General features: G+C 44.5%; 1 protein-coding gene across 27 annotated transcripts in view; it reads left to right on the top strand.

The window, feature by feature from the left end:
- The window catches only part of LOC100762270 (killer cell lectin-like receptor subfamily B member 1F), a 103,416-nt gene that overhangs the window by 6,632 nt on the left and 74,017 nt on the right, over positions 1-22,767 (top strand). For 4 of the 27 annotated variants that reach the window (XM_027429786.2, XM_027429782.2, XM_027429792.2 and 1 more), the window contains exon 2: positions 7,999-8,353. The exons of 3 other annotated variants lie outside the window; for them this stretch is intronic. In XM_027429786.2, the coding sequence (XP_027285587.1) occupies positions 8,181-8,353 (173 nt within the window). In that variant the 5' untranslated portion in view covers positions 7,999-8,180. Of the gene's footprint in view, positions 1-7,998; positions 8,967-9,618; positions 9,816-9,863; positions 10,020-10,063; positions 10,122-10,153; positions 10,173-10,220; positions 11,535-11,607; positions 13,676-22,767 lie in introns of those variants that run through there. 20 more of the 27 variants (XR_004771161.1, XR_003487742.2, XR_004771162.1 and 17 more) reach the window with 20 other exon arrangements.

Raw genomic sequence — 22,767 nt, 5'->3', positions numbered from 1 at the left:
CAGCCTCTTGGTTAGTATTGTGGGTCAGAAGTGCCCATGCTTCCACCACCCTGGTATCTGACTCTATGCCATAGCCTGCTCTATGAGACCCCTCATATAAAAAGGAGCTGCCATTTGTGTACCAGGTGCAGGTGGCCTGAGGTAGTGTGCCCTCCTGTATGTGTGAAGGATGGGGCAATAGTTCCTCCAAGGTTTCAATGCAGGAATGAGCTGGAGAACAGTTAGTATTAGGTTGAGGTAGAAGATTTGAGATATTAAGGGGTGGGAAAGATGGGAAAGTAAGTGTGACATTTTCTACCAGTGCCACCTGGAGGGAAAGAACTCGGGAAGGAGGTAGAGTTTGTAAGCCTCTGTAGGTTAGGAGATGAGACAGGTTGTGATGAGAGAAGACAGTGATGGGTGACCCAAAGGTTAGTTTCTTTGACTCATGGATAAGGAGCTGAGCAGCTGCTAAAGCACGTATGCAGGATGCCCATTCTTAGGTCTAGTTTCTTCGACAGATATGCTTCAGCTGCAAAGGAAGGTCCTAGCTGGTGACCTAGAACTCCAAGGGCACATCCTTTTTCTGTTACGTACAGGGAGAAACGATGGAGTTAGGTCTGGAAGTTGAAGGGCTGGGCCCTGGAGAAGAGCCTGCTTGAGTTTCTGAAAGGGCTTAGTAACCGGGTTATAAGGAGAGGTTCATGTGGAGAGCCATGGGCTGCCTCATATAGGGGACGAGCAAGGAGACCGTAAGAAGGGATCCAGGAGCTTAAGAAGCCAGCTATTCCTAGAAACAATAAAATCTCCTCTTTAGTAGAAGGAACTGCAAGAGATTGAATTAGGTTTTTTCTGTCTAAAGTAATAGCTTTGTGAGTTGGGGTAATGGTTAGTCCCAAGTAGGTGACCTAAGGAATAGACAATTGAACCTTAGAAGGTGAGACTCTGTAACCTCTGTAACAGGAAATTTAGAAGAGCAGAGATGTCAGCCTGGCTCACTTCTGAGGACAGGCTGCAAAGTAAAATATCATCTACATATTGTATGAGTTTAGATTTGGGGAGAGACAGAGAGAGCAGGTCAGAAGCCAGGGCCTGACCAAAAAGGTGTGGACTGTCTTGGAAGCCCTGAGGTAGGACAGTCCAGGTGAGCTGAGTGGAGGCATGAGTATCAGGGTCAGTTCAGGTGAAAGCAAAGATGTTTTGAGCTCAGGTGTCGAGAGGTATAGAGAAAATGGCATCCTTAAGATCTAAAATGAGAAGTGAGATGTCACTGGGGGAATAGTGGAGAGAAGTGTGTAGGGATTAGGAACCACAGGATGAAAGGTGACCACTGCAGAGTTAATGAGCCGGAGGTCCTGAACCAGACGATAATTCCCAATAGGTTTTTTAACTGCCAGTATAGGGGTGTTAAAAGGAGAGGTGGTAGGACAAAGTAACTTTTTCCTTAGGAGGTCATAGATAATAGGTTTAAGTCCCTTAAGGCTCTGGAGTGGCACTGGGTACTGGACTTGAGCCATGTACCTCAAGAGGTCCTGTAACTGAATGACAATGGGGGAATGGTGTCTAGCCACAGAAGGGTTTTGGGTGTCCCAGACCTTAGGGTCCACCTGAGAGGCTGGTAGAGGAAACGACATACTGGAACCTGCAGGGTGAGTGACTAGGAGGAGGAGGAGGGGAGCTGCTGGTGAGTCTGGAGTCAGGTGAATGTGGGGAACAAAAGAAATAGAAGCTCCTACCTTGGCTAAAAGATCCCTCCCCAGTAAGGGCACAGGACAAGTTGGTGTAACCAAAAACAAATGAGTGAGGGGAATTCCCCCTGAAAATGCAACTGAGTGGTGGAGTCCGCTGAGGTAAGTAAGGCTGTCCCCCTACCCCAACAATAGAGAGATGAGAAGAAGAGGTGGGTCCCCAAAACTCCCTTAGTATGTGACACCTGTGTCCAAAAGGAAGGAGATGGACCACCCTGATACTTTAATGTCTACCCGGGGCTCCCTTTCAGAGATGACAGTGGTTGGGTTAAAAGACCTCAGACTCCTTCATTCATCATCCTCGTCCATAGCCAGGGCTAGGAAGTCAGCTGGAGGGCAGTGTGTCTGATGTCCTCCTGCCACATGGGGCACATGGACAGTCCACTGACCAATGGCCCTCTTCCCAGCATTTTGGACATGGTTTGTGTGGCGCTCAGGGATTAGGGCAACCCCAGGCCCAATGCTCTTCCTGACCACATTTGAAATATGACTCTGCGGTCCTCGAGCCCCGGACAGAAAGGGATCCCCGGCAGAGTCCGATGCCAGTCAGACGGCTTTGGCTAGCATCTGGTACTTGTGTTTAAGGGCTTTTTTTTTTTTTATCTCTCCCATGGTACACCTTAAATGCCACTCTTAGAGCCTCTTCCTGTGGGGTTAGGGGGTCCCCTCTCTAGATGCTTAAGTTTAGCCCTAATGTCAGGATATCTAAGAGAAAAGAAAAATATGCCATAAGGAGTTGTCTTCCCTCTATCCCCTCAGAGCCTAAGTTAGTATACTGCAAAAAAGTCTGTGTAAGGCTTTGTAGGAACTGAGAGGGATTCTCTGTTTTGTCTTGAACTACATTAGAAGCTTATTATAATTTATTGACTTCAGGGCAGCCTTATATAGACCAGCCATGAGGCAGGTCGTAAACTGATCTCCAGCCAAAATTCCTCCTGGGGTATTATAATCCCAATGTGGTTTTTTATCTCAAACTGCTTCTGTCCCAGCAGGGTGAGCTGGGTGGGTTTGTGTACCTCATTTGCATAAGCCCTTGCCTTTTCCCAAACTTACCTGCATTCCTCAGGTTATTGATTAATATCATGAAAAGTGAGACTATAAGATTGTGCAATGCCCTGAAACTCCTTTATGAAGGCAGTGGAGTTAGCTGTGCAAAACCCTAATCTCTGCTGTATCTGTGAAAGTTCTGACAATGGGAAAGGAACATGGACCCTAACTACCCCATCCATCCAGACCACCTCCCACAAGGAACTGTAGCTTTGGCAGGTCAAGGTCCCCTCTGAGAGCTGGTGATGGGGGAAGGAGAGGTAGGTGCTTGGAGGAGCCCAGTGCCAGAGAGGAGGGAGCCGAAGCAGGAGCAGTTGAAGCAGAAGAGTCAGGAAAATTAATGGGGGGAGGGGTGGTCAGAAGGCTTAGTCAGAGGTTTGTCAGGGGGATCTAAGTCAATGGAGCTTTCATCGGGTTTATGTTCTGTAGCTAGAAGGATTGGGGAGGGAGACGAGGAGGATAGTGCTTAGCAGAGAGGTTAAAGAAAGCTTGGATATAAGCTAACACCTCTCATATCCCAGTTTGCTGACAGAAGTTAGATAAATCCCATGAAATTTCAGGGTCTAGAGAGCATTGGGGGGCCAGTGAGACTGGTTATCTAAGGGATATTTGGGTCATTTCTTTGTGCTGAGATAAGTGAGCCTGGATGCCTTAACAAATGGCATTAAGTGAAGGGGTTTTAAATTTTCCAGAAGACATCCCACTGGAGTGGATGGGTTTAACTGTTTTGCTGGTTTATTTCCCATGGGTGGAACAAGCAAAAAAGAAAATTGGCAAAATCCACTCTCCAGAACCTCATCAGCCTGGGAGGGGTGCCAGGGCCAGGCCCAAAAGACACAGCAGTCTGATGGGGACACAGCAGTTCCAGTACCAAAAAGAAAAAAGAAAAAAGAAAAAACCCAGTGGTCTCTACATCGGCTTGTCGCCAAGGAGGCAAACAGCTACAGATAGAGCTCACCCATGTGAAATATACCAGGAACCATTGTCAGCGACAGGGGTCGACTGTAACAATGAAGGTCATGGCCAGGGGTTCCCTCGCCCCCCAAAACAACAGAAGGATGCCGAACACTCAACGGTCAATCCTTAGGGTTCAGGGAGACATTTACACCAACGGAAAGGGTTCCCTTATCAAATTGGTGTTGCTGTTGCATGTAGAGTCCCAGCAACCCAGTGAGAAGGAGGGTGGGCTGTTGATCCAAGTGTTAGGGTCCCCGTAAGTTCCCACCAACCTTCGGGTAGCAGGGGAAATTACAGGGAGAACCTACCCACATTATCCAGGTGCCAGTGTTAGGCATTGGGCCCGGGATTGTCCTAATTCCCAAGCACCACACAAACCATGTCCAAAATGCCGGGAAGAGGGCCATTGGTCAGTGGACTGTCCCTGTGCTGCTTGTTGGGCGACAATGTTAAGTTTCTGCTGCAGCAATTGGTGGTGAAACACAAACTTCGAATCAACAAATCCACGTGGAGCTTTATTGAAGGGGGGGCGGTCAGATGAGGGTGGATTGGCAGCTAAGCCAAGAGAAGAGAGAGTAGAGAAAGGCAGGGGGAAGTGGCACTTTTAAGGGGAAAAGCAAACATGCCCACTGAGGCTTCACACATGCGCATACTCCTCACACAGGTATGTAACGCCTAACAAGGGATGTGGTGATGGCTTAGCACTACACTATGCATGCCCCGCCAGTTATCAGGGGGCGGGGTCAGCCTGGTGTTGGGTCCTAACCACCAATCTTCTTGCCAGAGTAAAGAAACTCAGATGACTAAAGTCGACACTTGAAAGCAGAGAAACTTATGTGGGCTTGGCATTAAATCAGCTGATTTGGAAGCTCCGCCCACCATGCCAGTGATTTGTTCCCTGATGGATGATCCTGCACGTGGTCACCCTTTTGGTGCCTCGTATCTGCTTCTTGGAGAAATGGAATTACAAATTTGGAGAGGGAGTGTGACTTAAAAGAAATGTGTACTGTAAACAAAATAAAAAGAACTGAGGAATGTATTCGATGTTGATAGTGCAAAATAGTTTTTAATTACAGCAATATCACGCATGTTTCTCTGCTGCCAAGGCAGGATGACATGGGGTGTTTCACTGTCCTGTGGAAATCAACCTAAAAGCAAAACAACTGCAAAAAGATGAAATGTAATTGCCAGCCCTTTTCAAGCCTTGTGAAATGAAAGTTTCTAGAAAGAAGAAGCAATTTTCACAGCCCCTGCTCCAAGGTGAATTAGCAGTGACCATAGAAGGTTTGGAAACCTGTGTGTTTGGAGATATCTTTAGCCCTCTTTTTTAAAACATTATTTTATCTTATGCATATTTGATGGGGAATGTACTGTGTATGTTCATTTTATTGATTATTGAATAAAGTACTTGTTTGGCCAATGAGACAGCAAGTTAGATGGGACTAGAAGTCAAAGAGGATTCTGGGAAATGTAGTAGAGAAGTGGTGATCCAGACAGGAAATGACATAGCAAGGAGACTCATATTTAAGAAAGGAGAAAAAGGAAGTGTCCCTCTTTCCCCTTCGCCTGCTCCAGTGGCACCATGTGAGCCACCAGCAAGAGAAGTCGTTAGCGGAAGGCATCCTCTATAAGATAAGTCTTAAAAAATATATAGATTTATGATAATTAAGACTGAGCTAACAGATGAGAAATCCTAGTCATTGGCCAAGCAACTTTGTACCTAATATGTCTCTGTATTATTTGAGCCATCCACGTGGCGGGCAGAACTTGGGCAGCTGGTGGACACTGCCCACATGGCGGTAGGGCTTAGGCGGCTTTTGGCTGAAAGATTTATCGTAACACATATTAGTGTTTCGCCTGAATATACGTATGTGCACTTGTGCCTGCCCTGGGGCTCATGGAGGTCAAAGAGAGCAGCAGAGCTCCTGGAACTGAGCCAGCGCTCCAGTCCTCCATTTCTAGCCCTCTCAGTAACTGTTTATTGCTAATCTCTGCCTCTCACCTTTGTGACCATCAGGTAACTCTGAAGACTAGCTTTCCTTGCAATGTACTAACAGACAGATAGCTCCCATAACCCCAAAGCTAAGAGCATCATCAGGTAGCATCTCACCCCTGTGACAAAGCTCCACCTACATTGCTGTAACAGCCTCTCTGGTGTTTCCACCAATGTGCTTGAAAAGCGTCTTCATGTGTGGCTTCCTTTGGTCTGTGACTGTAAAGACTCTATTCCCACCTTGGAACATGGAATTTGGCGTGATATAAATGGGTGTTCCTGGGCCATGGTCACTCATTTTGTCTCCAGAGTAAACTCTTATCTCCTTTGAGGTGAGAGTTGTGTTTTGCACACAATGGGCAGTGACTGTCTGGGAACAGGATAGGAGAGCACATTGGCACCATAGGAAAAGTGAAGCAGAGAAGAGGTAGACTAGGTACCAGCAGGCTGAGAGTGCTTTATTGGAATAGAGAGGGGACCAATCTTTCCATGGCATGAAGGTTGAGCACACTTAGAGGGGCTGGTCTCTCTCTCTCTCTCTCTCTCTCTCTCTCTCTCTCTCTCTCTCTCTCTGTGTGTGTGTGTGTGTGTGTGTGTGTGTGTGTGTGTGTGTGTAGCTTCCAGAAAGTAACAGCTGTGTTTACAGTTTGATTGGACGCAGGGAAGCTGTGTTCACTAACCAGGCACATCATTGCTGCAGTCACTTTGGGGCTAAGAAATTCTTTATTTCCTGGGGCTACAGCTCAATGCATCCTGACTCAATCCCTTATGACCTGAGGCTCTTACTCAAAATACCCCAACTGGGGTAGGGTAAAACAGAGAATAGTGTTGAGGAGTCTTCGGCTGGTGGGTCCCAAAGGTGGAGTGAGCATGTTGAGGATGCTTCCAGGTTAGATAAAAGCTGCTACTCTGGGGGCATGACAATTCCAGTGATGCTCCTGGCTGGGAAAGCAGGCAGTGTCTGTTGGAGGAAGTCAGTGAGATAGCTAAAAAAGCAGGGACCAAACAATAAAGTTAACACAATTATAAAGATTGGGCCTTCAAAGGGCACCTCCAAAATCCCCAAGCAGAGAGGGGATTTCCAGAAAGCATCGTCTGCCCTTTCTCTGTGTTTGATTCTTTCTAATAACTGTCTAGCATCCCCTTTCCTAGGCCAGGTTCACTCACATCAGAGCAACATTCCTCTCCTAGAAAGGCACAGGAGCCTCTTCCAGAAGTTATTAAGTCCAGCCCTCTGTGGTTTGGGGATCTGTTTGAGTTTGTAGCGTGACTATGCTTTGTTGTACCAGGGTCAGATCTTCCTTAATAATGTTATGGTGGAAGCTTCACCCCAGCCCCTGGCATCCATACACCCAAAGACTCTGGAATGTTATGGTGGAGTTACACACAAGCCTCCCCCCATCTCTCTCCAAACCCTGCTGCATCTCAGAAAGCCCGCCAAATGATGACCCCTTCCCCAGAGATGCTCAAGACCACTCCCACAGGGTATTTAAACTGTGCCCCAGAAAACAGACTCATGGTTTTTCCTGTCTCCTTTACCTGTCTCCAATCTGGGGGTCATGAAGGCCATCTGGGAGTGCTGTATCCATTAAATACTGGCTTTTTCTAATTTGATTTGATTTCATCTGATTTGCATTGCTGCATCGGTGGACAGGCTTGTTGGGGTGTAGGAACTTTTCAAATATGACTGTTCAGTTTGCAGTGCTGTCCCTGTTGGAGCCCTACTGCTGCCTCACAGCTGGTGGTTGCCTCTCTATGGCCTTCTCCAGCAGTACAGAAGTAGAATGTGGCTTCTGTTTTTCCTGATATTATGAACAAGGTATTAATATGCTTCCTGTGCCAGGAGAACACCTGAGTCTGCAGTGAAGGAGACTGTGACACATTTTCATTCCAGGTCAGCAAGTGTAGGTGCAATATCGGCATGCAAATTAATTCCCATTTGATGCCCTTGCCTAGGGAGCCAATGTGTGTCATTTGTTTCTGGTCCTACACAATTAGCCTCTCTGTTGGGCCCCAGCCACCATCGGGTCTCAGTGAGTTGCGTGTCAGCCAATAACCACAAGTGCATCCTGTTTTCTAGACGGGGATTACAGACCCAGCCTTGCCCCACTGGCATCAACATCTAGTTGTAAAAACACCAGCTCTTACACCTGGGTTTTTTCCACTGTGCTGTAAGTGTGTATATAAGGCTGCTCTCTACCTGCAATAGAGTCGCAGACTTACATTCTCTTAGCACAAGTGACCGGACATCTTATCTATCATTTAAATCTCCAGGCTTTCCCCCCATACATTAGACTTGCTCCTGGTGCAAGAAACAAGAGGAGGTTCCACTGAGATCGGGATAAAGAAGACCCTGAGAGATCTCCCTGGGAGGCTGGCTGTGCTTCTCTACCACACAGTGGAGCTTTCTGGATGACACTGAGCTGGTTGAGCACCTGGAGACCACCAAGGCCACCATGTCAGAGATAGAGCACAGGGTGATACAAGCCCGGAGATATGAAGGAAAAATCAAGGAGACCAGAGAGTGCTACAGGCCAGTGGCAGCAAAAGCCTCTTTTCTATACTTCCTTATTAATGAACTCAGGAAGAGATGGGTACCTCAACTCCTAAGAATTGGTAAAGAAACAAGGTACTGGAAAGTGGGTACCTCAACTACTAAGAGAGTTGGTAAAGAGTCACAGTACTGGAAAATGGGTACCTCAACTCCTAAGAGAGTTGGTAAAGAGTCTCAAGGTACTGGAAAATGGGTACCTCAACTCCTAAGAGGGTTGGTAAAGAAACAAGGTACTGGAAAATGGGTACCTCAACTCCTAAGAGGGTTGGTAAAGAAACAAGGTACTGGAAAATGGGTACCTCAACTCCTAAGAGAGTTGGTAAAGAAACAAGGTACTGGAAAATGGGTACCTCAACTCCTAAGAGAGTTGGAAAGAAACAAGGTACTGGAAAATGGGTACCTCAACTCCTAAGAGAGTTGGTAAAGAAACAAGGTACTGGAAAATGGGTACCTCAACTCCTAAGAGAGTTGGTAAAGAGACAAGGTACTGGAAAATGGGTACCTCAACTCCTAAGAGGGTTGGTAAAGGGGCAAGGTACTGGAAAATGGGTACCTCAACTCCTAAGAGGGTTGGTAAAGAAACAAGGTACTGGAAAATGGGTACCTCAACTCCTAAGAGAGTTGGTAAAGAGGCAAGGTACTGGAAAATGGGTACCTCAACTCCTAAGAGAGTTGGTAAAGAGACAAGGTACTGGAAAATGGGTACCTCAACTCCTAAGAGAGTTAAAAGAGGCAAGGTACTGGAAAATGGGTACCTCAACTCCTAAGAGAGTTGGTAAAGAGGCAAGGTACTGGAAAATGGGTACCTCAACTCCTAAGAGAGTTGGTAAAGAGGCAAGGTACTGGAAAATGGGTACCTCAACTCCTAAGAGAGTTGGTAAAGAGGCAAGGTACTGGAAAATGGGTACCTCAACTCCTAAGAGAGTCGGTAAAGAGACAAGGTACTGGAAAATGGGTACCTCAACTCCTAAGAGAGTCGGTAAAGAGGCAAGGTACTGGAAAATGGGTACCTCAACTCCTAAGAGAGTTGGAAAAGAAACAAGGTACTGGAAAATGGGTACCTCAACTCCTAAGAGAGTTGGTAAAGAGACAAGGTACTGGAAAATGGGTACCTCAACTCCTAAGAGAAAAGAGGCAAGGTACTGGAAAATGGGTACCTCAACTCCTAAGAGAGTTGGTAAAGAGGCAAGGTACTGGAAAATGGGTACCTCAACTCCTAAGAGAGTTGGTAAAGAGGCAAGGTACTGGAAAATGGGTACCTCAACTCCTAAGAGAGTTGGTAAAGAGGCAAGGTACTGGAAAATGGTACCTCAACTCCTAAGAGAGTTGGTAAATACTGGAAAATGGGTACCTCAACTCCTAAGAGAGTCGGTAAAGAGACAAGGTACTGGAAAATGGGTACCTCAACTCCTAAGAGAGTCGGTAAAGAGGCAAGGTACTGGAAAATGGGTACCTCAACTCCTAAGAGAGTTGGAAAAGAAACAAGGTACTGGAAAATGGGTACCTCAACTCCTAAGAGAGTTGGTAAAGAGTCAAGGTACTGGAAAATGGGTACCTCAACTCCTAAGAGAGTTGGTAAAGAAACAAGGTACTGGAAAATGGGTACCTCAACTCCTAAGAGAGTTGGTAAAGAAACAAGGTACTGGAAAATGGGTACCTCAACTCCTAAGAGAGTTGGTAAAGAGACAAGGTACTGGAAAATGGGTACCTCAACTCCTAAGAGAGTTGGTAAAGAGACAAGGTACTGGAAAATGGGTACCTCAACTCCTAAGAGAGTTGGTAAAGAGACAAGGTACTGGAAAATGGGTACCTCAACTCCTAAGAGAGTTGGTAAAGAGGCAAGGTACTGGAAAATGGGTACCTCAACTCCTAAGAGAGTTGGTAAAGAGGCAAGGTACTGGAAAATGGGTACCTCAACTCCTAAGAGAGTTGGTAAAGAAAGGTACTGGAAAATGGGTACCTCAACTCCTAAGAGAGTTGGTAAAGAGTCTCAAGGTACTGGAAAATGGGTACCTCAACTCCTAAGAGGGTTGGTAAAGAAACAAGGTACTGGAAAATGGGTACCTCAACTCCTAAGAGAGTTGGTAAAGAAACAAGGTACTGGAAAATGGGTACATCAACTCCTAAGAGAGTTGGTAAAGAGTTAAGGTACTGGAAAATGGGTACCTCAACTCCTAAGAGAGTTGGTAAAGAGTTAAGGTACTGGAAAATGGGTACCTCAACTCCTAAGAGAGTTGGTAAAGAAACAAGGTACTGGAAAATGGGTACCTCAACTCCTAAGAGAGTTGGTAAAGAGTCAAGGTACTGGAAAATGGGTACCTCAACTCCTAAGAGAGTTGGTAAAGAGGCAAGGTACTGGAAAATGGGTACCTCAACTCCTAAGAGAGTTGGTAGAGAAACAAGGTACTGGAAAATGGGTACCTCAGCTCCTAAGAGAGTTGGTAAAGAAACAAGGTACTGGAAAATGGGTACCTCAACTCCTAAGAGAGTTGGTAAAGAAACAAGGTACTGGAAAATGGGTACCTCAACTCCTAAGTGGGTTAATAAAGAGGCAAGGTACTGGAAAATGGGTACATCAACTCCTAAGAGAGTTGGTAAAGAGGCAAGGTACTGGAAAATGGGTACCTCAACTCCTAAGAGAGTTGGTAAAGAAACAAGGTACTGGAAAATGGGTACCTCAACTCCTAAGAGAGTTGGTAAAGAAACAAGGTACTGGAAAATGGGTACCTCAACTCCTAAGAGAGTTGGTAAAGAAACAAGGTACTGGAAAATGGGTACCTCAACTCCTAAGAGGGTTGGTAAAGAGGCAAGGTACTGGAAAATGGGTACCTCAACTCCTAAGAGAGTTGGTAAAGAGGCAAGGTACTGGAAAATGGGTACCTCAACTCCTAAGAGGGTTGGTAAAGAAACAAGGTACTGGAAAATGGGTACCTCAACTCCTAAGAGAGTTGGTAAAGAAACAAGGTACTGGAAAATGGGTACATCAGCTCCTAAGAGAGTTGGTAAAGAGTTAAGGTACTGGAAAATGGGTACCTCAACTCCTAAGAGGGTTGGTAAAGAAACAAGGTACTGGAAAATGGGTACCTCAACTCCTAAGAGAGTGAATAAAGAAACAAGGTACTGAAAAGTGGGTATTTCAACTCCTAAGAGAGTTGGTAAAGAAACAAGGTACTGGAAAATGGGTACCTCAACTCCTAAGAGAGTTGGTAAAGAAACAAGGTACTGGAAAATGGGTACCTCAACTCCTAAGAGGGTTGGTATAGAGGCAAGGTACTGGAAAATGGGTACCTCAACTCCTAATAGAGTTGGTAAACTCCTAAGAGAGCAAGGTACTGGAAAATGGGTACCTCAACTCCTAAGAGGGTTGGTAAAGAAACAAGGTACTGGAAAATGGGTACCTCAACTCCTAAGAGAGTTGGTAAAGAAACAAGGTACTGGAAAATGGGTACATCAACTCCTAAGAGAGTTGGTAAAGAGTTAAGGTACTGGAAAATGGGTACCTCAACTCCTAAGAGAGTTGGTAAAGAGTTAAGGTACTGGAAAATGGGTACCTCAACTCCTAAGAGAGTTGGTAAAGAAACAAGGTACTGGAAAATGGGTACCTCAACTCCTAAGAGAGTTGGTAAAGAGTTAAGGTACTGGAAAATGGGTACCTCAACTCCTAAGAGGGTTGGTAAAGAAACAAGGTACTGGAAAATGGGTACCTCAACTCCTAAGAGAGTGAATAAAGAAACAAGGTACTGAAAAGTGGGTATTTCAACTCCTAAGAGAGTTGGTAAAGAAACAAGGTACTGGAAAATGGGTACCTCAACTCCTAAGAGGGTTGGTAAAGAAACAAGGTACTGGAAAATGGGTACCTCAACTCCTAAGAGAGTCGGTAAAGAGGCAAGGTACTGGAAAATGAGTACCTCAACTCCTAAGAGAGTTTGTAAAGAGGAAAGGTACTGGAACATGGGTACCTCAACTCCGAAGAGAGTTGGTAAAGAAACAAGGTACTGGAAAATGGGTACCTCAACTCCTAAGAGGGTTAATAAAGAGGCAAGGTACTGGAAAGCAGGTACCTCAACTCCTAAGAGAGTTGGTAAAGAGTCACAGTAATGGAAAATGGGTACCTCAACTCCTGAAACAGTTGGTAAAGAAACAAGGTACTGGAAAAAGTGTACCTCAACTCTTAAAGTTTTTAAACAAAAACAAGGACTTAGCTAGGTTTCTGTGGTTTTTCAAAATCACCGTGATAGCGTCCCCATCCAGCAGTCAGCCGTTTGGAATGAACGACGCCCAAATTCCCAAAAATACTTTGTATTGGTATGGATTTTCATTTGTTGCTGTGTATTGGTATAGATTTTCATTTATTGATACATAAAGAAGGGGGAGCGTTTGGCCATAGCAACCAGGAGGTCTCCATGAGTTGCTGGTCAGCCAATAACCACAGGTGCATCCTGCTTTCTAGTCCTGGATTCCAGCCACAGCCGTCCCCACTGGCATCACATCTAGTTGTGAAAAGAGGAGTTCTTACAGGCCCCACACCTCTCTGATTATCTGAGTCAGGGGTCTGGCTAAGCAGTGCTAATTTGCTGACTGCTTGGTTTGTATTACATTAGATACGCCTACCCTGTGTATTTTGTTTGACTCAGCTAGCAGTTTTAGAAATAGCCTGTCAGTGGAAGTTTGGGGAATGGGCATCTTCAGAGATAGAACAGCAGAGCCTGATTAGCATAGGGAGCGTAGGTAAATCAGGATATAGACGGGTCCAGGAGTATGGAAATATAAAATTGTAAGCCCAAACACATTTGGGGATTGTGTGTATATATGTGTGTATACATAAACACACACAAATATATATATATAATATATATATATATATATATATATATATATATATATACAAACCACCTTCTGCCTTAAGAGCAGACATCCTGGCAGCCACTGTGTACAGAGGTAAACTTTTAACAATTGTCTCCTGCCTCCCAGCTTCCCAGCTAAGCAGGTACTGCAGACAAACAAGATTCTAGCTATTGCCTCCATGGGACCCTCTTGTTGTATTCCCTGAAGTTTTAACTGTCGTCCAGTGTGATTCTGCTCTCTGCCTTGTATTCTCTCAGGGACAGCACTGTGTCAGCTACTGGCTTTCCCAAACATCCTAACTTAACATCCTATAATGAAAAGTAAAACTTAAAATGTAATGTGACTTTAAGCATGACCTCCAGGTTATAAAAGCTCTTTGAACCCCACCTGGTGCTTGATTTTATTATAAGAAGAGGCTGGAAACCAGCCCTGGTTGCCATGGTTTCAGAAGACTGATCTCTGGCTGTGATCCCACTTAACTGGTAAATTTCTTGTACCCCGAGGTGATTTTTTGTGTGTTTGTTTGAATAAAGATTGCTTCTGTTTTATAGACCTCGGTGTTCTTCCTCTCAGTATTTGTGCCTTCCCCTCACCCAACAGATATCAGCCATCAGAGGGGGTGGTGTTCATGGGGAAGGAGTGTGTTGGGTTATTAAGGGCAGGTGAAAGGAACCAGAAAAGGCACAGAGAGAGAGGCAAGGCTGACCTTCACCCAGGACTGACTGTGTTTATATTGGTGGAAACATGGGGAGGGCATCATCTCAGTCTCACTCACATGCAGGGATTGTTGGGCCATACATCCCATGGCCTGTGGGGAGATGAGCAAACATCCACACCATGAGGAGGGATGAGAGAGAATTCCCACTGGAAGAACCTCACTGCAACCTTTAAAGGGGCAGAAATGACTTCCATAGTCCAGAAACTGAGACTCTCAAGTGTCTTGGATATCGGGACGGCTGTGGGGCAGGAGTGTCTTGAGAATACAAGACAGGCTCTGGAGATGTCTTTGTTGTTAGAGCAGAGTTAGGACATGTTGGGCAGTCTGTTGGGCCATTGGTCAGCGTGTTTTTGAGAAGAGGAATCATTTGTCCCTTTGATGTCCCCTGCAGTGTGGAATGGCTGGTTGTGAAGAACTACTTAGGTTTGAAGGACCAAAAATTAAAATTAACAGAAGTTTAAAAACTTGGACCCTGAAAAGGCAAGTTCTAGTGACTGGGAAGGCCATAGCTGATGCCTGAGCCCTGCTCTCAGAGAAGGGGAGGTGACTGTCCACCACTTGGGTCAACATTCCTTTGTTAATTGCTGGTAGTGCAAGCCAAGCAGCTGCTCCCCCCAGATATGGAGAAACCCAAGGGAACTGCTGGGTATGTGGATTCAGAGGCCTGAGGTAGAGCTTCCATGAGAACATTCCAGAGGCTTTGGGTATATGGATACAGGGGCTGAGGTGGAGCTTCCATCAGAACAACCACCTTGACTGTTAGTGAGATTTTGGTCACACGCCTTGGGGTCATTTTTGTCGTCTTCACAGTTCAGTTTTCTGAGCCTTAGAAGGTCACTTTTTGGTAAAATAGAAGGAGAAAAATAAAAACCTGGATAGACTCGATGCAGACATGTTCCTCAGCTGAACACCACTCAGCGCAGACACTGCAGAGCAATAGAAACACTGCCGAGCCCTCCAGAAGGGAGTCCATCTGGTTGACAGGACTCGTAGAAGAGCTCAGGAAGGGTGGCATTTGGGCGAGCCCTTGCAGGACTAGGGTGATTTCATAAATGAGATGGGAGGACAGAATATTCCAACCCAACACAGTTGCAAGGTCTGGCTGTGGAATCTGTTTCAGACATTCGGGAGGCACGTTTACCACATGTGATGACTTCATTCTCGAAGAAGAATGAAAGCACCATAAGAAGGAAGTGGGGAGGATTAGATTTCTCAAGGGTTATGTCAATAGAACCATCAGCAAACCAAAAACAATCTGCAATTGTTGGGCTGTGTGGACCACATTTTTCTTTCATTGCCTTGAAATCAAACCTAGTTAATTCATCACTGCCCCCCCCTCCATTCCCCTTCCACCAAGAAAAGGAATTGCCAAACTTTTGGTGAAACTTCAAGATACTGGATCTAAGTTCTCATTAGATGTCATCACTGTGCATTGTTAATGTTTCATGTTTACCTCCTCACAAATGTGCCTTTTGGATTAGTAGAGCCAGAACCTGCTCTCTAGGTCTGGACATTTTATGTCCCTTATCCTGACTTTCTCTCTGTGGCCTGATAGAGGTTATAATGCAATGGTTTTAATGAGCAAGGAAGCAAGGAATTCCGTACCTAAGGCCACAGCCCAAGCTTCAGCCTCTAGAGCATCTTCCATGTGAGTACTGTCTTAACAAAGACCACCAGTTCCTTTTTTAAATTTATTTATTTATTTTATTTATTTTTTTTTGGCAAAGTAGGCAGTTTTTGTATTGAACTGTAGACAACTTAGCTAAATCATTAGATAAGCAATTATAAATTATAACGTACCATACAGGGAAGGTATATTGTGATAGCAAAGAGTTAGGGAGCCCAGGTATATAAAGTGTGCTTTCAATAAGGTAGGTTTAAGTATTTTTCAAACTAGTCATAAAATTATTCCACTTTAAAAAAGGAATCATTGGTTTAGGGTGCAGATGTTATGGCAGGAAAATTAACACAAAGAAAAATGTTTAACTACTTGTGGGCTTCTAAGAAAAACCAGTAACTTATTGTGATTGTTTTGTTTGTTTTTGGTTTTTGGTTTTTCCAGACAGGACTTCTCTGTGTTGCGTGGAGCCTATCCTGACACTGGCTCTGTAGACCAGGCTGGCCTGGAACTCTCAGAGATGGGCTTGCCTCTTCCTCCCCAGTGCTGGGATTAAAGGCCTCTGCCACCAATGTCCAGCTTTAACATGATTTCTTATGTAAAGATTTTGATTGTTGGAAAATATGTAACTTTTGGTTATGAGGAAATCCTTTCTTTCATAGACATTTTTCTCTTGGGGGGGGATGGAGATATGGCTCAGAGGCTGTGGAACACTGGTTACTCTTCCAGAGGTCCTGTGCTCAATTCCCAGCAAGCATCTGGTTGATAGGACTTGTAGAAGAGCTCAGGAAGAGTGGCATTTGGGCCAGCCCTTGCAGGACTAGAGTGATTTCATAAACGAGATGGGAGGAGAGAATATTCCAGTCCCAACACAGTTGCAAGGTCTGGCTGTGGAATCTTTATCACCACTGGGTTGCTAGGAGTTTCCAAGCCCATGCTTCCCCGCTGAAGCTCAACCTCATGCCTGTCGTGGCTTGGAGCCTAGACCAGCCGGGCTACGACAGCAGAGTGGTGGCAAACTGTGACAGCCATGTGTGCCTGGGTTACACTGTGGAGTTCTTGGCTGGGGTCTGTGTGTCTATATCTTGATTGTGATGGAGACTTCATGATTCTACACACTCTCAAAAACCATGGAAATGTAGAAGAGATGAGCTAATTTTACTGGATATAAATTACATTTCAAAAAGCACCAGCTGACTTTAACCACCACATTTTGTTCATTTTCCCAAAACTCCATGATAACGGGGAGTCTCAGATCAGACTAAGGAAAAGCTGAGAGAGGACTGGATGCTTAAGCTGAGGAGGACACGAGCCAGAAATGGTTTGAGCAGAGTCAGAAACAGAGGGCCCAAGGGTGAGAGTTACAAATGTACTTGGGTACAAACTGGGAACATCTTTGGTTCTGTCCAGGCCAGAGTTCAGAAATGCCAGAAAGATCTCTAGTTTCTTATCTGGTGTGTGAGCTTCCTACCCAGATGCTGTGTGTGAGGATGTAACCTACAGTAAACATGTGTGCTGAAAAGCTTTAGAAACTGACCCCTAGATTTTCACGGCAGAAACACATTGAATCAGACCCTTGCTTTTAGCCTATAAATAAATGACTTCTGGGTGGCTTGAACAGGGAACGTTACAGTAGCCTGATTCTTGAGCATGTCAGTGGTCTGTTGAGTCTTCTTTCTTCATGTCAGAAGAAGGGAATCTGCTTCTTTACCTGTACAGACAAGACACATCCAATCATAAGAGTGAGTCCTGCCTAGGCCTGTCACTCGCCTGGCCAAGAGACCACCCCTAGGAAGGCTGATCCACCTAAAGCTGTGCTAAGGTGGCAAGAGAAAGTATTTCTCTACTGAGACAATGTGCTTTTCCTTCCTTGGAACCCCACTCTGACTGTTCACCTGTGGAGCTGCATCCAGGCAGGCTGTGCAGCTCGATGGCTTTTTTAAGTTCTAAAACAGAAGATCTGAGCTTCTCTGTGTTCTGATTATCTCTTTAGGATGCTGGCCAAAGCTGGGCTTTTTCACTCTTTCTCTGAATCTTCCTAGCTCTTCCTTGTAGCTGCTTACTAAATGTGGCTCCTTGTTGCTCCCCATGTTTGAGTGAACCTCCTGGCATAACTTAACAGGTTTTCTCTTCCTCTTTTCCGTGCCACTCTCCACCACAATAAACCCACTGTTGGCACCCAGGTTTTCAGTTGGCCTTCCCTGTAGTTTTCTCCCAATTTCTAATAATATTGTCCCTGAGTTTGTTTTTCATTTTAAAAACTCCTTCATTAATAAGACTAAGAGGCCAGACAGAGTTAAGGAATAAGGTCTGTTTATTCCTTGTATCTTGATAAGGAAGTCTTTTGCCATGTTCCCCTTTTTGGTTGATGTATTTAAGGATGATGAAGAATAAATTTGGCAATTCAGTATTCACTGGATTGTCCTCCTGACTCTCTTCTGTGTCTCTGTCTTTTTCTTAGCATCTTTACCTGCTGTTTCTGAATCCACACTCCCCTTCTCAGGAAGGAACCTGGTAAATAGCTGGATCTGACTGAAGTCCCACAAAGATGGTTAATGCAACAAGACAAGACTTTTTATTTCCATAATTAACCACAAACCAGAAATGCCAGAGGATTTGCTTGTACTGGGGTTCAACCTCCCACTGCACCGTCCCTCCCCACCTGTCCTTTGAATCACACTGGATCTGGAAACCACAGGCCCCAGCCCCACAGGGTACTTCCTTAGCTGAGCACACTGAAGGCTGTGCTGTTAGAGTTTCCTTCACTCTGGGACATAAGGAGAATTTCTACAGCACTTCCTGTAACTCACCAGAGTGCAGATTACCAGATTGAACTTCTAGCATGCACACACGCACACTCGTGCACACACACACATACATACACACACACACACACACACACACACACACACACACACACACACACACTCGTGCACACACCCACATACATACATACACACACACACACACACACACACACACACACACACACACACACACACACACACATAAACAAACCAAAGAAAGAACCAAACCTATAAACACAACCAAACAAAAAATATGCTTTAGGCTCTTGTAATTAATTAATTGTTCTTTTCTCTTGCCCAGAAATACTTGAGTATTATATACTCTTAGAGAATAAGTAAAATAACAGAGGCCTCCAGGCATCTGCACTTCTATAGAGAACCTCTCTGACAGGAGAGGAGCTTCTGGTTAGCAGACTCTGTTGCAGAGACAGGTTGCCCACATCAGCTGGACTGGTTCACATCCGCAGCAAGTCCAGGGCTCGCAGTCTACTTAGAACAGCTGACTAGCAACTGATACTCAGATGTCTGCCAGAAGCAGAAACCTGTTTAAGACATGATTAAACTAGGAACAGAAGTTAAAACTTATTTACTGAAGCCCACAGTGCAGAAAAAGCAGATGTATCTGGATCTGTTCAAACAGCAGGAACATATTTATAATTTTGAGTCCTAGCAAAACTACAGATTTGGGCTATAAGCATGTACATTTTCTTCTGTCCAGAAAACCAGGTATGGATTGGTTATACACTTTCCAAATCTATTAAAAAGTGACAGAAGCCAGTTAGAAGCCAGTTCATACACAGTTAGTTATACCCAAGTCTCTCCATTAGCACTGGAGGCAGAAGTATCAAAGCACAGCAATCTTCGCCAGGTCTATAAGGTGAGAGGTTTTTTTCTCTCTGTGGAAGAGGGTCATGGAAAAGACTGACCTTGTTTTGTCTAGCAAAGGGGGTGCAATCAATTTTCCAGTGTCCAGCAGCTTTGTCCACAGTCTTGGCTAGGTCCTGGCAGGCAGCAAGTGTCACATCTGAGCATCTCGCTCACTGGTCCAGGTGCAGGAACTGGGGTGTCTCATAATCTTCTTTGGAGACTTTGGGTCACTGTCAGGATCTGGTAGTCTGTCTGATATTATAAACTTATAAAACACCGTTTTAACTGCCATACTCTGCAGGTCTCTGAAGTATTAGAGGTCTGTGTGTTTTATTTACTTGCCTTAAGTACACAGGTGACTAGGTAAGGTCTTATTTCTGTAATTAATTAAATAATTTTCAGCCTAACTGTAACTGGTTTTAACTTAGTAAAATACTTGAAACTTAGCACAGCTGAATTTAAAACTGCATATAGTTACCTTATAGTCCTTAAACAATAGCTACATGTACACATTTTAGCTTCTTGCTTAAACTTAACTTCTTTCTGAGACAGGGTTTCTCTGTGACTTTGGAGCCTGTCCTGAAACTTGCCCTGTTGACCAGACTGGCCTGGAACTCACAAAGATTCTCCCGCCTCTGCCTCCTGAGTGCTGGGATTAAAGGCGTGTGCCATCAACCCCCTAAACTTAACTTCTGAAAACATAAACTGTAACATCTTATAATAGATTGGCAGCTTTTTTAAAACAAGAGCTTTACATTGTCAGACTTTGCTTAAAAAATGATTCTAAATTGAAGCTCTTTAAGTAAAAACATTAATAAAAAACATAAACATTTAAAAAACTGGTTTTAAAAGGAAATTTAAATTCCCTTAATGTCTTTCTGTAATATATAGAAGCATTAACATTTTAAATCTTAACTGAAAAACTTGTTTCTAAGATGGTACCTCTAATTTCTATGTGGTCACCTTTAGTCAAGATGGCGGTTCAAGTATCTTTTTTCAACCTCAGCAAAATGGTTACTAGTCAGCCATGCGACCAGCTTGCCATGTGGCTGGCTGCAAAATGGTGGTGACCTGCACCATTTGTTTTAGCTGTATGCTTGTAACAGAACTTAGGTTATGCCAGGAAACAGAACATTTTAAAACAAGCATACATAATTTACTTGAGAAATAAACAGAACTTTTTAAATAGAATTAACTTAACATGGTTAAAATTTTAACTTATGTTACCAATTTTTACTATTTGTATTCATGAGAAACCACAGCAAACAGTTTACATTTTTCTCTGACTTTTAACAACCTTTCCTCTGACCTTTGACAACTTTCCTCTGACCTTCTACGAGTGGTTTTAACCCTCTATAACTTTCTATATACCTTTAGTTCATTTCTCTGATTTCCTTAGACATTCTTAGACAAATTTCTCTTTCCCTTCCCCTCTTTATTACTTTAGTCTCCTACGTTTTCTCTCATTTCTCAGTCAACATAAAAACTCTTACCAAAGTCCTTTTTATAGTTTTTAATAACTTTAAGGCCCTTTCTTTAGAATGTCTGGATCAGGCCAGATGGTTCACCCGCCCCAGCTCCATGTGCTCCGGGCAGAGACCTTGGTGGTGGGGGTGCTGCTGGTAATCCCACACCCTCGGGATAGTGTTTGCCTGCATGCATGTATGTGTATCTTGTACATACATGGCTCCTACAAAGGTGTGAAGAAGCACTAGGTCCCATGACACTTGAGTTAGGGATGGTTATGGGCCACCATGGAGTGTTAAGAACAAACCTGATTCCTCACCAAAAGTAGTTAGTGCTCTTAGCTGCTGAGCTATCTCTGCAGCCCCTCAGTGGGATTTTGCTTTTAAGTAGAGCACTAACATAAGCCTGGGCTTGTTGTTGTTGTTGTTGCTCTGTTTTTTTGTTTGTTTTCTTTGGGAGACAGGATCTCACCATGGAGCCCTGGCTGGCCTGGGACTTTCTATGCAGACAAGGCTGGCCTCAAACCCACAGTGATCTTCCTGCTTCTGCCAATTGGTCACTGGGATTAAAGATGTGCACAACTACACCCAGTCTATAATGCCTTTATAATGTGGTTTTGTATCTCTCCTGAAATGTATGCAATAACTCCGTCTAAACAATGCTGACCACAGGAAACACTGTGACCACGAAGCCACTGAGTGCCAGGTCTTACTGTCCTTCATGACAGAAGCACACATCCAGTTTGTCAAACAGAAAAACTTTGAAATTCAAATTTCATTTCCTTCAGCTGGTGGTGAATTCACTATGAGACTGTTTTGAACAGCGGTTGCCAGTAGGTGGCAGAACCGTCACTAACAAGACTGCTCTTCTCCAACAAGGCCATATTTCTTTGCCTTCTCCAAACAGATGCACAGTTTAGTGAAGACTATTGCTACTGTAATTTTCATTCCCACCAGGCAACAGTGGAAGAACAGGACAGTAAGCATTTACTGAGCCTGGTGAGCTACATTCATGGATGAGCTTGACAGTAATGTAGCCCTTCGCTGACCTATTTTACATATGAATAAGCCATGTGACAGGGGCTACAAAAATTTTCAAGTTACTGGATTGTAAATAGGGTAATCCACATTTTCTTGGTATGTGACTTAGAAGCCAGTTTTTACATAAATGTTATAGCAGCTGGGGTTACAACAGCAATCAAACTTTGTGAATTAATATTGTAGTGCTGCTGTTTCCTCAGGGAAATATTCCATACTGGAAAGAAATGAGGAAGACAGGAATTAAACAACTCAAAATGGCTTCACCAAGTTCCTGACACTGAACAGATTCACTAGGTCCCCTCCTCCCCCAGAGAGTATATGCAGTAAGTGGCTGCTGAGAGTTTCACTCAGACAGGCTCAGATGCCTGGAAGAAGCAGAGACCAGCAGGATTGCCTAGAGGAGGCAGAGACCACCTGAGGCCCTGGCAAGGACACTGTGCTGAGTTGGAGGAGAATGGTCCCTTAGGCTCATGTGTTTGAATGCTTGCTCCACATTTGGTGCATCTGTTTGGAGAAGATAAAGAAATATGGCCTTGTTTGAGGAGAGTGGTCTTGTTGGGGAGATGGCCTTTTTGAAGGATGTGTGACCTTATTGCAGGAGTTGTGTCACTGGGGTTGGGGTTCCAAATGCCCTCATGATGCCCAGTCAGCGATCTCTTCTGGCCTCATGCTTGTCTCCATACCTAAGCCGCTGCTCCCACGCCATACCTGCCTGCCTGCTGCCATGCTGTCTACTACGATGCTCATAGCCTCACCATCTGAAATGCTAAGCAAGCTGCCCGTAACTTCTTTATTTCTAAATTGCCGGGGTCATTGTGTTACTTCGAAGCAATAAAAAGTAACCAAGATAGGCACTCTTCAAATTGATGAGCTATCTGCAGTCTGTGCAGTGTGTCCCTCTGTCCCAGCTTTAATGAGCAGTCACCATGCTGAAATGTGTGGTAATATATTATTTATGATTTATTAAAGTCTTCCTGAGGGTACAGAAATCAAAGCTAGAAACAAACCATGGAAGTCTGGCAGTGATGATACACGCCTTTAATCCCAGCATCCATACTAACTAGCCATAGATCTAGGCAGTGGTGGCAGATAGCCTCAATCCCAGGAATCAGAAGACAGGCAGATGG

This window comes from Cricetulus griseus, chromosome 8, assembly GCF_003668045.3.
Source record: "Cricetulus griseus strain 17A/GY chromosome 8, alternate assembly CriGri-PICRH-1.0, whole genome shotgun sequence".
Taxonomy (NCBI): Eukaryota; Metazoa; Chordata; class Mammalia; order Rodentia; family Cricetidae; genus Cricetulus; species Cricetulus griseus.
This window is presented reverse-complemented; position numbering and strand designations above follow the sequence as displayed.